The sequence below is a fragment of the Peromyscus maniculatus genome, chromosome 14, assembly GCF_049852395.1.
Source record: "Peromyscus maniculatus bairdii isolate BWxNUB_F1_BW_parent chromosome 14, HU_Pman_BW_mat_3.1, whole genome shotgun sequence".
Lineage (NCBI taxonomy): Eukaryota > Metazoa > Chordata > Mammalia > Rodentia > Cricetidae > Peromyscus > Peromyscus maniculatus.
This window is the reverse complement of record NC_134865.1, coordinates 56,769,981-56,784,536: the sequence shown is the minus strand read 5'-3', so window position 1 is coordinate 56,784,536 and position 14,556 is coordinate 56,769,981. Positions and strand designations below refer to the sequence as shown.

Below are 14,556 nucleotides of genomic sequence, written 5' to 3'. Positions count from 1 at the left end.
TCAACCCTGTCTTCAGAACCGGAAATAAAATGCGCGAGGAGAATAAGCCAATCAGAAAGCGCCTCCCGACTCCTTGGGCGGAACAGACTGGCCAATCCCAGGCTAACGCTCTACGGGGGCGTGGCTTGCCGTGCCCGGCCGCCCGCGCCGCTGTCCCCGCGCTGCTGTCCCCGCGCGCTCTTCTGCCTCTGGTTAGGAAGATGACTGTGGGGAGGTCCGCCGGAGCCCCCGAGTGCGCGGAGTGCAGCCGTGAGGTGAGCAGGGAAAGGAGGAAGCAGGATGCCTCGGAAAGGAGTCCCCAAGAGAGGAAGCTGTTTAGCGTTGCCGTGGAGACAGAGTCAGGGGCGTGCCGCCGAAGGGCGTGGAATTAAAATTGCAAGTGCGTTTAGGCATCGAGAGAATCTGTCTTGGGGACTTGGTCCACTTGCATCTTGTACCAGGCTCTGACATCGGGGAGCGTAGCAATAGCAAACTACGAATTAACTTTGAAAATATTAAAGTGATCTCCATCTTCCTATAATTATCCAGAAAAGGCAAATCCAAGGGGCAAATCGTTGCGTGCGACTCAGGAGGTGGGGGAGAAACCGAGAGGCTTGTAAAGGCTTCCAAGGTTTTTGTTGTTATTTTAGAGTAAGGAAAATTAACCAAAATGTACTGTAGTGATGAATGCGCAGCTTTGCGAATATACTAAAATTCATTAAACTGTGTGCGTGTGTCCTCTCAACCTCATTTTTCCAGAAAAGAAAACAGACAGATCAAACAATTTGCCCCCCAAATCTACAAAGATAGAAGGTAGAGTGGCGGTCGCCTAGGGCTGACAGAGGGAAAGACGATATGGGAGGGTTAAGGGAAATAAAAAAATGCCTATTAAAGGCTATAGTGTTTCTTGAGGGCAATGGTTCTCAACCCGTGAGTCCTGACCCTTTTGGAGGTAGAATGACCCTTTCATAGGGGTGGCATATCAGATATTTACATTATGATTCCTAACAGTAACAAAAGTACATTTATGAAGTAGCAACAAAAATAACTTTATGGTTGGGAGTCACCACAGCATGAGGAACTGTGTTAAGGAGTCGCAGCATTAGGAAGGGTGAGAACCACTGCTTTAGGTGAATGATGAAAAATGTTCTGAATTTGTACTGTGAGTTAGACAACTCTGACTATATTAGAAACCGGTGGGTTATACACTTTAAACAGTTGAGTTGTATACTGTGGACAGTGTGTTTCAATAACGTTGTTTGCGCCAGCATTATAGCTCAGACCTATAATCCCAACAACTCAAGAAACTAAAGCAGAAGGATCAAGAGTTCAAAGTCACCTTCGACCCTGTCACCACATAGAGAGGGAGAGAAGAAAAGGGAGGGGGGAAGAGAATTGTGCCCTAGATCACATGCTCTTCAGCAACAGAGCTATGACCACAGCACATACATACCTTTAACTCAGATGCACTGCTCCAACTGCAGCTAAACATCTATAGTCCCCTCCTGGTCTGGTACCTGCCAATCTAAGGACATCTCAGGCCACTGTCCTCCAGCCACCCCAGCCTTCTTTTTATCACTACCAGATTCATTTGAGAAAGTAAAAATCAGCCTAAAACTGAAAATCAGACACTCCTGACTTCAGTGGTTCAGTTTACCTTTCAACTTTATAATGGTGGAAAAGCAACATGCATTCAATAGAAACGATACTTTAAACTTTTGTTTTCTATTTCTTGTGGTACTGGGGACTGAGCTTAGGACCCTGTGCATGATAGGCAAGTGTTCTACTATGGAGCTAAATCCCCCGCCCCAGATTTCAGTCTTTCTCTAAATAGCAGTAGGACACTCTATGTTGGGCAGTGACAGTGACTTGCAGCTTCTAGTGAGTCACACAATCAGGAGAGTGGACAGTGGCTATTTTATAAGTGTCCTGTGTTGGTATGCTAGGTGCTCATTAGGTTAATGCATTAGTGCACTTTTATTTAAAATACTTTAAATTAGTGCACTTTTATTTAAAATACTTTAACTTAGAATGGGTTTGTCTGGACATAACCCATTGTAAGGGAAAGAGCATCTCTGTCACCCAGACTAACAGATACAGCCAAGGCCAAAAGCAGGATTACCAACAAAACAGTGTTTCTGGGGGTTCTGTAACATAGTTGCAAAATTGCTACTTTCTTCTAAGTGATTGTGCTTACTTATCAATTGTTTCCCTTTGCCTTGCTTTGTTCTCACTTTTTCAATGAAAAAAAAAATTGCACAAGTATCCACCTTACTAGACTGTTCTCTTCATCATAGCACCTGTCCAGAGTTGGCTCCTCTTCCCCTAACCCTCCTCTCAAAACTGTCAGAATACGCTGATCCTAGAAACCTATCCCCACTCATTTGCTATAGTTTTCCACAATGTTGAGCAACAAATTGATGAATTTAATCCTGATTATTGGTGCGTTCCTGGTGACCTCTGACATCTATCGGCAGAAAAGCTTTCCTGGGACACATTCATGTTATCCTGTTTTCCACCTGCTCTCACTAGGATACATGCTTCATGACCTACTAGGAGTTCCGCCCATATTGTCTTATATACCAATGGATGAACGTAGTTTCGATGCTGGTGCTTTACAGTGCTGCGCCTCAGGGCCAGCCCTTGAGCCTGCTAGGCGAGGGCTCCACCACCGGGCTTCACTCCTAGCCCTGGGAGGCTTTCAAAGCTGGCTGGGAGTTCCGCTCTCCATGTGGCTCTTCCACCTAGACACGTCACCCCTCCTGTTAATCATCCATTCCTGGTAACGGTGTGGAAATTGGTTAGGATATAAGGAAAGTAAGAGGGTCGATGGGGAAATCAGAAAAGGAAGACGGGTAACAATTACATAAATCCCAAGTAAACCTGGGAACAGAGTGTAGCCAAGGTCATGGGCAGGACTCCTGGAGCACTGAGAACAGAATGTGCGGGTCCAGTTAGGTACTCAGAGTGCTTTCTGTGCTGAACGGGCGTTAGTTCTCCGGCAACCTTTCCTGCCCACAGTCAGGCATCTAATACCTCGTGTTGTGAAATGTCTTTTGAGTGAAGAACACAGCTTACTTTTCTTTGCCCCTTCTTAGTCCCCAATATACTGAGGCTTATTCAAAGTAAAGTTAAAGTCATTTTTAAGTAACTTTGAAATCAGGGTTTAACTCATTATTGATTTCTATTTTGTTTTAGATATTTCCCCCCAGATCCTCCTCAGACAGTGAGCCAGAAGATGAGCTGTCTGGAGAAGGGCTGCTTTTGCCCAGAGCTGGTAAACTCCATGAGTTCCTCAGCCCAGAGGAGGAGACAGACTCTTCTGACTACACTGGGAGCTTTTACAGGACCTTACAGGTTCGAAAGCAGAACGGCAGGTGGAGTCTCGTGGGGTCTCCCTTTCCATCTGACCCAGACAGTGGTGAGAATAGCTCTGAAGATGAGGAAGACTTGGAGAGTTTCTTCCAAGACAGGAGCAGGGGGAAACCACAGGTCCAGGACCCTTCATCTCTCAGGTAAGACACTGAATGCACTTGGTGACTGCCACACTCTGGCACTCCAGGCTAGTCACGCCATGTCTCAGGGCCTTGCCTTCCCCTCTGTAAGACCACCTCGGCAAGTTGTCCCTTACCTAAGACCCAGCCCAGAATTAGCTCTTGGATCCGATCACATGTTGTGATTCTTCTATTTTTATTTATTTGTTTGTTTTGTTTTTCAAGACAGGGTTTCTCTGTGTTGCTTTGGTACCTGTCCTGAATCTCACTTTGTAGACCAGGCTGGCCTCGAACTCACAGAGATCCTCCTGGCTCTGCCTCCTGAGTGCTGGGATTAAAGATGTGTGCCAACACTGCCTGGCTATTTATTTATTTTTTAATGGGGCGGGGGGTTTCTGTATGCTTTGGAGCCTGTCCAGAACTCACTCTGTAGACCAGGCTGGCCTCGAACTCAAAGATCTGTCTACCTCTGCCTGCCACCGCCTGGCCTGTGATTCTTTAAAATGTTTAAAATCTTTCAAAATGTTGTTTTATGTCTGTGGGTGTTTTGCCTGCATGTATGTGTACCATGTACATGCCTAGTGACCACGGAGAACAGAAGAACATGGGGTCCCCTGGAACTGAAGGAACAGACAGCTCTGAGCTGCCACATACGTTCTGGGAATCGAACCCAGGTCCTCTGGAAGAGCAGCCAGTGCTCTTAACTGCTGAACCACTCTCCAGCCCACGTGTTTTGAGTCTTACCCAGCGATCCTCAATAACTCTGGGCAGCAGTTACTCAGTGGAAGCACTGGAGCTGACCAAGGGATGCCTTTCCCCCCAGAATGACAGGTCATTGTCTGGGGCCCAGTCTGCCAGTGCACATATATATGCTTTGTCTTTTGTTTTGTTTTTTCCCTTCTTTTTGAGACAGAGTCTCATGTAATCCAGGCTGGCCTGAAACCCCTGAACTTCCCAGTTACACCTCTCAGGAGCTTGGATTACAGGCATGTGCCACCACACTGGCCTGTACCTCATTTGATATGTACTCTCTTCCCAGTAACCTTATAAGTGGATATTATGTTTGCCACTCTACATGGGAAATCCAAAACCCTCAAGGTGTGAATTGGATCCCCTGACTCTGCGGCCCTGCGCTACTCCACTACAACTGTTTATCTTATGCAGTTATCAGACTGCAAAGGGGCAATTCCTGCAGGAATTCCTAGGAGATAGTTCCTGTTGGGCTGCTGGCAAGAAGGGAAACCTAGCTGGTAAGGTTAAGAACTTAGAGGCCTTTCGGGCTTTGGGGTCAAGGCTGAGAAGCCTCCTGGTTATGATCTGCTGGCAGGGAGGCTGGAGGGGGGCTCTCTGAGGAGCCAGGCCTCCTGACTGCTGGGTCCCCCCACAGCACTGCTTTCTCCTCCAGATGTGGCTCCATGAGGCGCTGCAGCTCCATGACCAGCCTCCCCTCTGACCTCCCCAAGGCTCCGATCCCGCCAGCCTCAGACTCGGGGCCTCCCTCCCAGCACAGAAGCGTTTCCTCCTGGGCATCCTCCATCACTGTCCCTCAACCCTTCCGCATGACTCTGCGTGAGGCCCGGAAGAAGGCCCAGTGGCTGGCCTCGCCTGCCTCCTTTGAGCAGGAGAGGCTGCAGGCCCAGAAACAGGGCCAGGAGGAGGCAGAGTGCTACCGGCAGTTCCGGGCCCAGCCTGTGCCCGCGCACGTCTACCTGCCGCTCTACCAGGAGATCGTGGAGCGCAGCGAGGCACGGAGGCGTGCAGGGATCCAGAAGAGGAAGGAGCTGCTTCTCTCCTCCTTGAAGCCTTTCAGCTTCCTTGAAAAGAAAGAGCAGCCAAAGGAAGCCGCTCCACAGAGAGACTCGGCTGCAGTGGCTCCGGCCAAGGTCCCCCTAAAGAAGGCCACTAGAAGGATTCCCAAGGCCGTTCTGGAACCAGCCCTTGGGGACAAACTCCAGGGTAAGGATACTCTTGGCACCCCCGGCTACCTCTGGCCTGGGGTCCCCAGAGGCACTGCAGGGATTTAGGATGAAGACTCAGGGACTACACTGGTGTGGAGATTGCCCATGCTCCGTGTAGGCCAGCAGAGAGAGTTGGGTCTGTCCGAGGTGGTTCTCAAACTTCCTCATGCTGGGACCCTTTAATACAGTGTTGTGGTGAGTCCCCCACCCCCGCAGACCATAAAACGATTTCGTTGCTACTTCATAACTGTAATTTTGCTACTGTCATGAATGGTAATGTAAATATCTGACTTTTTGAGACAGAGAATTGTCTCAAAACTCTACCTGGTGGGGTCTGAGGCCCACAGGCTGAGAACCACTGATGTATAGGGAGGTCCTACAGCAGCAGCTCCCCCACCTCTTGCCCCGCCCCCCCAGGCTCAGCCTGGTGACCTGGTGTAAGCACATGTGAAAGCCTCTGGCCTGGCCTAGGTATGGAAGCAAAGATCATGACATGAAGGCCCTCCCTCCACCAGCCAGTGCTTTTTTTCTAGCCTGCTGCCTCTGGGAAGGCCAGCTCTCCCTCCCTCACCCTGCAGAGGGGCCAATCACTTGGGGGCTGGTGGTTAACTTGTTTCCCGTTATTTACCACTGGCTTTAGCACGCTGCTGCTCTTAGTGTTTAAATGAGGGTAAGTTTGGGCCTGTGGTTGCCTGAGCCTGTAATCGCACCTACTCAGGAAGTCAAGGCAGGAGGTTGGAGGAGTTGGAGTCCAGTCTGGGCTACATAGGGAGTTCTCCAGACCTGCCGCCTCCCCTCTTCCTTCACTGCCCTCTTCACAGAAGCGGAGCTCCTCAGGAAAATTCGAATCCAGATGCGAGCCATAGACACGCTCCAGAAGGCTTCGTCCCCCATCAGCACCTCCAGTAGCCGGGCTCCCCGCACCGCTGCCCGCACCCAGGAGGAAAAGCTGAGCTTTCTACAGACCGAGTTCGGATTCCAGCCGCGGGTGAACTCTGTGGTCCCTGACTACGAGGGTCTTTACAAGGCTTTCCAGAGAAGAGCGGCCAAGAGAAGAGAGACCCGGGAGACAACTCGAAACAAGCCCTTCCTGCTCCGGACTGCCAACCTGTGCCACACTCCGCGGTCCTGTGAGGCCACTGCTGCTGGAGGAGGGAGGATGGGGACCCAGGCAGGTAGCAGGGAGGACCCATGTCTCAGAGGAAGGCATTGTCTTGACACTTTTCTGTCTTGAGCTTTATTGTTTGAACACCTGCTCAGTTGCACGCAGAAACACGTTCTGTAAACTGAAAACAAGAACACGCCCTTTCACACCTCCCTAGAGGCATTTCTGCAAACGGAAGTCCCGGCCAGTCTGAGAGGCCGGTCTGTCCTAACTGTTTCCGCTGCTGTGATAGAATGCCCTGACCAAAGCATCTAGAGGGGAAGAGGGCTTATTCTAGTCATAGTCTGTGACAGCTGGGGGTCAGAGGGGCGGGTGCCAGAGACAGCTGACGCATTTATAGTCAAGGGCAAAGAGTGAGTGAGTGCACACCTGTGCACACTCTGTCCACTCTGTCCACTCTTCTGTGAGTGAGTGCACACCTATGCACACTCTGTCCACTCTGTCCACTCCTCTGTGAGTGAGTGCACACCTGTGCTCACATTGTCCACTCTTCCACAGTTGGCAGGTCTGTCCACCTTAATTAAAACAATCAAGGTAATCCCCCGTGGACACACCCCAGGCCTGCCCGATCTAGACAGTTCCACAGTGAGATTCTCTTCCCAGGTAATTCTAGAGTGTGTTAGGTTGACGAAGCCAATCACACAGCTCCAGAACTCTTCTCACTTGACTGGAAACGTTAGGATTGGTATGCAGGTGTGGGCCTTGTCACTCAACAAGATCTTGTTCTCCTTCTCCCCGGGGTGGGGGAATAAAGATTCTCCTGTCTCATCCTTCACCGAAACGGAATCCTAGTTAGGACAGACACTAACCCCATGTCGTCACCAATGCCAGCCCTCCTCTCTTGCAGAAGTCGCCTCGGCCAGCAGCTACACCCCTGCCAAGGAGTCGTTCTCTGAGTGGCCTTGCCTCCTTCTCTGCCAACACTCTCCCTGTGCACATCCCAGATGCCACCAGGAAGAGGGAGTCTGCAGTCCGGTGAGTAAGGAGGCCACCGCAGACTCTGACAGGCTTGGGTCCCAAATGCTGTTCCTGCTGCTCCTGCTGCCCGGCCTCTGCCGTTATCAGAAACACCTCGCGACTGAAGGAATCCTCTGATTCCACGGGGCAGGAATACGTGCTCTCATCCCGCAAATCCTTTTGGGGTCTTAGTCTGTGTCCACACCTTTAATCCCAGCACTCAGGAGGCAGAGGCAGGCGGATCTCTGTGAGTTCGAGGCCAGCCTGGTCTACAGAGCAAGTTCTAGGACAGCCAGAGCTACACAGAGAAACGCTGTCTGGAAAAAACAAACAAGCGAACAAAACAACAACAAAAAGGAGAACGAAGAGGAACAAGTCAGACAAAGGCTAGAGAGAGAAGTTTCCAGAACAAGGGAGTGTGTAAACCCTGCCCATGAGACAGTTAGGAGCAGTGTTTGTGATGTCCAGCCTGCTGTCCCTTGCAATGTGCTCAATGACCTTTTCTTTCTAAAACCGGAGCCAAAGCCTGTGTGTAAGAGGGAAAGGTAGCCACAGGGAATACAGATCAGACTCAGGCATGGCAGCGGGGAGCGGAGCCCACCACGGCCAAGACGTGACAGCCATGTGCAGGTGGTCCACATCTGAGGTTCCTCAGGGAGAAGGGCAGCGCCTGCCGGGAAGCAGGTTCCTGTTTTATGTTCTTTTCCTCCTCTCCCCTTCCCCTCCCTTTGCCTTTTTTTCTGTCCTTGTTTAGTTCAGTACTAGAGCTCAAACTCAGGTTCTTGTGCAGCCAAGTGACCTCAAGTCTGGAAGTTCTGGCAGTCCAGCTGACCTGACTCTGTGGTGCTCTCATTCAGTCAGCAGGAAGTCCTACCTCAGGGCTCTGAAATGAGCCAGGGGAGCTGTGACTTAGCATGAAGCTGAGCCCTGGGCAAAGGCCTGACACCTCAGGGCCTCCCAGAGCCTCCCAACTTCTCCTTCAGACGTTGCGGGAATATATTTAGGATCCAGAGACAATCCCTCCCTCCTCAGATTTATATTGTCTAAGCCCAGGCCAAGCCCATCAGTATCCCAAGGCCCAGGAGACGATCATATCTGCTATCCAACGGCAGGGCATGGACATTGTAGATTAGCTTTTGTGCCTTTCTTCCTGATCTGTTTGAATGTATTTCTTTTTTCTTTTTTTAATAAATACAATTTAATTTAATTTATTTATTTATTTTTGGTTTTTCGAGACAGGGTTTCTTTGTGTAGCTTTGTGCTTTTCCTGGATCTCACTCTGTAGACCAGGCTGGCCTCCAACTCACAGAGATCCTCCTGCCTCTGCCTCCCGAGTGCTGGGATTAAAGGCGTGCGCCACCACCGCCCAGCTTGAATGTATTTCTGAGTGCAGAATCTTATTGCTTCTTCTTTTGGTGGAACCTACCACAGAACTCTAGAATAATAACACAAATTGAGTGCTCCAAGTTGAACCCACATTGCCTACATTGGAGGAGGCCTGTTTCCAGACCTTTGTGGAAGTGGAGAGTTGACCTCTTGGAGAACTGGGAACCCAAGTCACTGGCTGACCACTGTTTATAACACAGTGGTCGGGGCAAACTCAGGAATCTGCCATCCTGGTTCTGATTTTGGCTTTCCCTTTGAATGCTGAGTAGCTATGAACAAGAGGCTCTCTGCCTCCCAGTCCCTGTGTCAGAGGAAGTCTCGAGTGTCTGCCTCCGCAGGCCTTGTGAGAACTGAAATGAAATGAAATGAAATGGTCTCTGGTTCTTGGAAGGCAGCGTGGTGAATGGTAGCTCTAGCACTTCTCCAGATAAGGGAAAAGCTGACCCGACCCAGTGAATCTTAGCTGTAAGGCCATTTTAACTCAGGTTTTCTGTTCAAAGAATGGGGGTCTCTTGGTGGGAAATCACAGGACCCATAGTGCTGAACCTCTGATCCTGCTCTCAAGTGCCGGGATTACAGGTGTGTACCGCCACGCACATCCCCAGAATCATTCTTTCTGGAAGTGTACTTGTGGCAGATTGATAGAAAATACCTTATTCGTAGAAACACCAGCTAGGAGCTGAAGAGAGTTAAGAGCATACATTGCAGGGGATGTGACTATGGTTCCCAGCACCCACACTAGGCAACTCACAATTGCCTGTCACTCCAGCTCCAACAGACTTGATGCCCGCTGGATCCTGGGGGCACCTGCACTCACACCTGCACACACCCCTGCCCCCCAAATATACACATAAACAAACTAAAAAAAAAAAATCTTACAAAAAACCCAAAACAAAAACCACTTAACTGAATTTCCAGAGAAGTTACTAAGTTACTTACAAACACACCCAACTTATCTGTTATTTTTGCTCTCTCATTTAGAATGTCACTTGAAAAAAAGGACAAACCAGACATTCAGTGGTTGGAGATGCACAAAAAGAACTGTCAAGCCATGTCTAAATCTGTGACCTTGCGGGCAAAAGCCATGGATCCCCATAAAAGTCTGGAAGAGGTGTTCAAAGCGAAGCTTAAAGAGAACCGGTCAGTGTCCCCCATGTTCAGAAGGGTGTCTGTCTTAGGTTACAGCACAACACTGGCTTTGAAATAGCAAAATGGAGTCAGGGTAAACTGAGTCATCAGAGTTAGTTAAGGATTTTGTTTGGCAGGCAGTAGGAATTCAGTGTACATGGGGATGACTGCTTAGCTTGAAGGAAGGGTTTTCTAATTGAAAAAGATTGGTTGCTTCTAGAAACTTTGTTAATTCCAGGAACAATGACCGTAAAAGAACAAAGGAGTACAAGAAAGAGCTGGAGGAAATGAAGAGAAGAATACAAACGAGGCCCTACCTCTTTGAACAAGTTACCAAGGTAAACCCAGACTCCTCTCTGCCTTGGGTCAAGTGTCTTAGAAACTGTATTAAAGAGTTCCTTAAGACTCAGCTGTTCTAAACTGAACTCCATGATGGTTAATCTTTTCAATTTGATTGTACTGAATGACCTAGAAAGTTAAACAGTACACTTCGGGTGTGTCTATGAGGGGGTTTCCAGAAAGAACTAACTGTGGGCAGCATGATCTCATAGGCTGGGAGCCCAGGTGATAAAAGGCACATTTTATCAGGGACGTTCTCTTCGATTCCGGGCCATCATGACATGCACAGCCTCTGCCGTATGCTTCCCCCTCCATACTGTTCAGAAGGTCAAAGTGACGGGGCAAGGGACATGGACTCAGACTTCTGCAACACAAGCCAAAACTCTCTCTCCTCTCTCTCTCTCTCTCTCTCTCTCTCTCTCTCTCACTCACTCACTCTCTCTCTCTCTCTGTTTTTTTGTTTGTTTGTTTGTTTGTTTGTTTTTGTTTGTTTATTTTTTCGAGACAGGGTTTCTCTGTGTAGTTTTGGTGCCTTTCCTGGATCTCACTCTGTAGACCAGGCTGGCCTGGAACTCACAGAGATCCGCCTGCCTCTGCCTCCTGAGTGCTGGGATTAAAGGCGTGCACCACTGCCACCTGGCTTCTTTTCTCTTTTTAAAATGTAAAGACATTTGAGACAGGGTTTCTCTTTATGTAGCTCAAGCTGACCTAGAACTCACTGAGCCCAGGCTGAACTTGACCCCACCATCCTCCTGCCTTAACCTCCCCTGAGCTGGGATTACAGACTTGCACCACCACACCCGGTTTTTACATTGCTTATGTCAGGCAGTTAGTTAATGACAAGGGCTATTTGCTTTTTTAAAATTTATTTATCTTTTATTTTACATGCATTGGTATTTAACCTGCATGTGTGTCTGTGTGAGAGTGTCAGATCTTGGAGTTACAGGCAGTTGTGAGCTGTCATACGGGTGCTGGGAACTGAACCCGGGTCCTCTGGTAGAGCAGTTGGTGCTCTTAACCACTGAGCCATTTCTCCAGCCCCAGGCTATTTGCTTTATTAATGCCATTTTACTCCAAATATAGATCCTTAAAGGTCAGGGTGCTTTTAAGCACCCTCCAAAGCTCTTTCCAGATTAAGTGGCTTTCAGGCTGAAAGGTTGATTTGAAAACATTCTCTGGACTTTAAGAGGTCAATTCAATTAAGATCTCCTGAAGGAAGCTCTGGAGCCCTTGGACACCCAGAGACCTGCCCCAGGCAGTTAGGTGCTGTGTCTGCCTCTGTGGTTCACTGTGGGCAAGAGCTCCATCATACAACAACATGTGTGATATTCCTAGGTAATGGTGGGTCTCCTGCTGCAGATGCCCCTCCCCCATGCTGGACCATCTAGACTTTACTTAGGCTGACCTCTTTAGGTTCATTTTTGTCAAGTAAGCCTATTCTTCTTTTCCCAACAGATCTTTCAGCATTCTAAAACAAAATACAAAGTAGTCTGTGGTTTTGTTCTTGAATACATAAAACAAGATAGGCTTCTTCTGGCTCTATGCAGACCATCCTCCTGCTAAGTATTTTTAATGTTAGTCTTCCTGGTGATGGTGTGGGTGCTTTTCAAAGGTGTGGCTCTCAAGTTAATTAACAGCTGACACCTCTCAGAAGTGTTAGAATACAGACCTGTAGGCCCCATCTAAGACTAAGTGAAAACCTGCTCTTGAACAAGATCCCCATGGGACCGACTCCTTTGCCAACTATGGCTATAAAATAAGGCTCTAAGGGAATTTGGTGCCAACTTTGGTCTGCACTGAAGGTGGGGGTGGTGGCGGGGCAGTATTCTAAAGCCTGATTACCCAGGTAACCCAGAATCCCAATTCGAAAGACTGCTCCATCAGCCAGCTTCCACTCCGCAGGCGCTGGCCAGGAAAGAAGCGGAAGAGCGGTACCGGAACACCCTGCGGCAGGCTGGCCTGGAGGAAGAGTTCGTGATAACCAAGAGTCAAGGCCCACAGGCTGTGCAAAGAAAGGAGAAAGGCAGAGTCAAGGATTCTCACAGGTAAAGAGAGCCGGGGTCATCCCGTAGCTCTAACTTGCTATCCCCAACGATGCCACCAGGAGCACACTTAGAGAAGTTACTCATTTTGAGATTGCAGTCCTGCACATACATAACAACTCGTCCACACACCTCTGAGCCCACGTCTCTGCTTGTGAGATGATAATACTGCTTGTCTGGCAGACTTCCTTATGGCTGACTCGCTGGCATCACCTCTTTCATAACTGATATATTATAAGGCAAAGAGAGAAAAGCAAAATATTACTGTTATTTCCAATTTTATTGTTTCAAGTCCAAGTAATTCCTGTTTTTATCCTTAAAATCCCATTTCTACCAAATAAAATAATGAAAATGTTGAGACTGTTCTTAAGCCTTACATATCCTTTCAATTTAAAGTATTGTTTTTTCAGCATCCATGAAACTATAAAACTCAGCATCGGAGATTCATGGCAGGATTTAGAAGACTCTAGACCAGCCTGCTGACCCAAGGAGGAGCTGGAAGAGCAGTGGCTTGAACAGCTAACCAGATTGCTTGTTGAAGCAGTTCACTCATCATTATCCCATTTGATCATCAGGCAGCCAACTAACTAGGTGAGGAGCTTGAGTTTAGAATCATGGCTACTGTTCGGGAATGGGAGGCAGTAACAACAGAAATGGCCTGCAGAGATCAAAGTGGAGTGGAGGGGGAGGGGTCCTGGCCCAGTGTTAAAGGGTCTTGTTTTGCACTTGACACTACGGAGTAGGAATAGAAAATAAGGTCCACACCTGTGGAGTAGGAATAGAAAATAAGGTCCACACCTGTGGAGTAGGAATAGAAAATAAGGTCCACACCTGTGGAGTAGGAATAGAAAATAAGGTCCACACCTGTGGAGTAGGTATAAGGAACGCAGGTAGAAAAACAGGTAGCAATTAGGAAATGGAGATCCAGGACCGCTGGACCAAACACATTCTCAGCAGCAGCCAGAAATACGGTGTGTGAAATAAATTATATTTCTCATTAGTCCACATCTGCAACCTTAAGCACAGGCTTTATCATTAGCATCTGACTGACACACAGGGACAGGTCAGTTTCTATCCCATACCTACTGTATGCCCTGAGGCACCCCTCTTGGGGTTGTTGAAATGAAAAATGTTTCCAGATATTGCCAAATGGCCTCTAGAGGGCAAAAAAGTCCTGGATTGAGAATCTCTGCTGCAGAAAGCAAAGACTGGCAATTTTGGAAAATCAAGTAATTGCTATGAACTTGGTCTCCATACTAAAGAATAATCATGCATGCCAGTAACAAATTCAGAACAGCAGTTTTTTTTTGCCATTCTTTGAGAATACAGCAGTGTTTGCATGTCTGCATTTTAAATAAAGCTCATTTTAAATAAAACTTCTCTGACCACTATGATTTTGTACTAATAGTGGATCTTTGGGGTGTCTTTCTTGTCAATAATTGTGCCATAGGTACATAATGGGCCAACAGAAGCCTATTTCTCATGTTTAACAATTTCTGGAAAAATCCGAGTTACCCTTTTTAAGACAAGGTTTCTCTGTGTAGCTCTCACTGTCCCGGAACTCTCTATAGACCAAGATAGACCAGGCTGGCCTTGAATTCAAGAGATCCAGCTGCCTCTGCCTCCTGAATGCTGAGATTAAAGGCGTGCACTGCTACCAGCTTAGGTTTGCCAGTTCTAATTAAAAAAAAAAAAAGAAAAAGAAAAAGACACTAGTTTCAGGTTTTCTTTTTCAAGACAGGGTTTCTCTGTGTAGACCAGGCTGGCCTGGTGTCCAGTTTTCTAAGGCTCCTCATTTCAGTTTTACCTATGTAGTATCAATCAGTGCCCTATTTTATGGTAGTAGTGTTTTTTCTTATTTTTAAAACTACGTTGTGTATGTGTGTGTTGTGGGGGGTATGTGCATGAAGCAGGTACCCACGGAAGCCAGCAGAGAGCATCAGATCCCCTGGAGCTGGAGTTCGAGGGTGTTGTGAGCTGTTTGATGTAGGAGCCAGGATCTGAACTGGGGTCCTCTGGAAGAACAGCAAGTGCTCTTAACTGCTAAGGCATCTCTCTAGGCCAAAGACTGTTTTTCCTTTCCTTTTCTTTTTGGAGACAAAGTTCTT

At 48.0% G+C, this 14,556-nt stretch overlaps 1 protein-coding gene across 3 annotated transcripts; it reads left to right on the top strand.

Annotated features, from left to right (window-relative positions):
- Positions 1-104: 104 nt before the first annotated feature.
- Fam161b (FAM161 centrosomal protein B) lies at positions 105-13,824 on the top strand. 3 transcript variants are annotated; one of them, XM_042260908.2, is made up of 9 exons: positions 105-254; positions 3,178-3,494; positions 4,861-5,429; positions 6,253-6,602; positions 7,444-7,571; positions 9,921-10,079; positions 10,306-10,405; positions 12,309-12,451; positions 12,859-13,824. In XM_042260908.2, exons 1-9 carry the CDS (start codon positions 201-203, stop codon positions 12,929-12,931), a joined length of 1,893 nt encoding a protein of 630 aa, XP_042116842.2. In that variant the 5' UTR covers positions 105-200; the 3' UTR covers positions 12,932-13,824. The 3 variants fall into 3 exon arrangements, with proteins under 3 accessions (XP_042116842.2, XP_042116839.2, XP_076407181.1); XM_042260905.2 differs by having other exon boundaries at positions 12,845-13,014; XM_076551066.1 differs by having other exon boundaries at positions 106-254; positions 4,879-5,429.
- Positions 13,825-14,556: the final 732 nt, after the last annotated feature.

Excerpts from the sequence above, each read along its gene's own strand:
- Fam161b (XM_042260908.2), top strand. The coding sequence starts at position 201 with ATGACTGTGGGGAGGTCCGCCGGAGCCCCCGAGTGCGCGGAGTGCAGC. Across the intron at positions 255-3,177 it reads GCGCGGAGTGCAGCCGTGAG|ATATTTCCCCCCAGATCCTC; the intron begins GTGAGCAGGGAA and ends ATTTTGTTTTAG. Across the intron at positions 5,430-6,252 it reads CCTTGGGGACAAACTCCAGG|AAGCGGAGCTCCTCAGGAAA; the intron begins GTAAGGATACTC and ends CCCTCTTCACAG.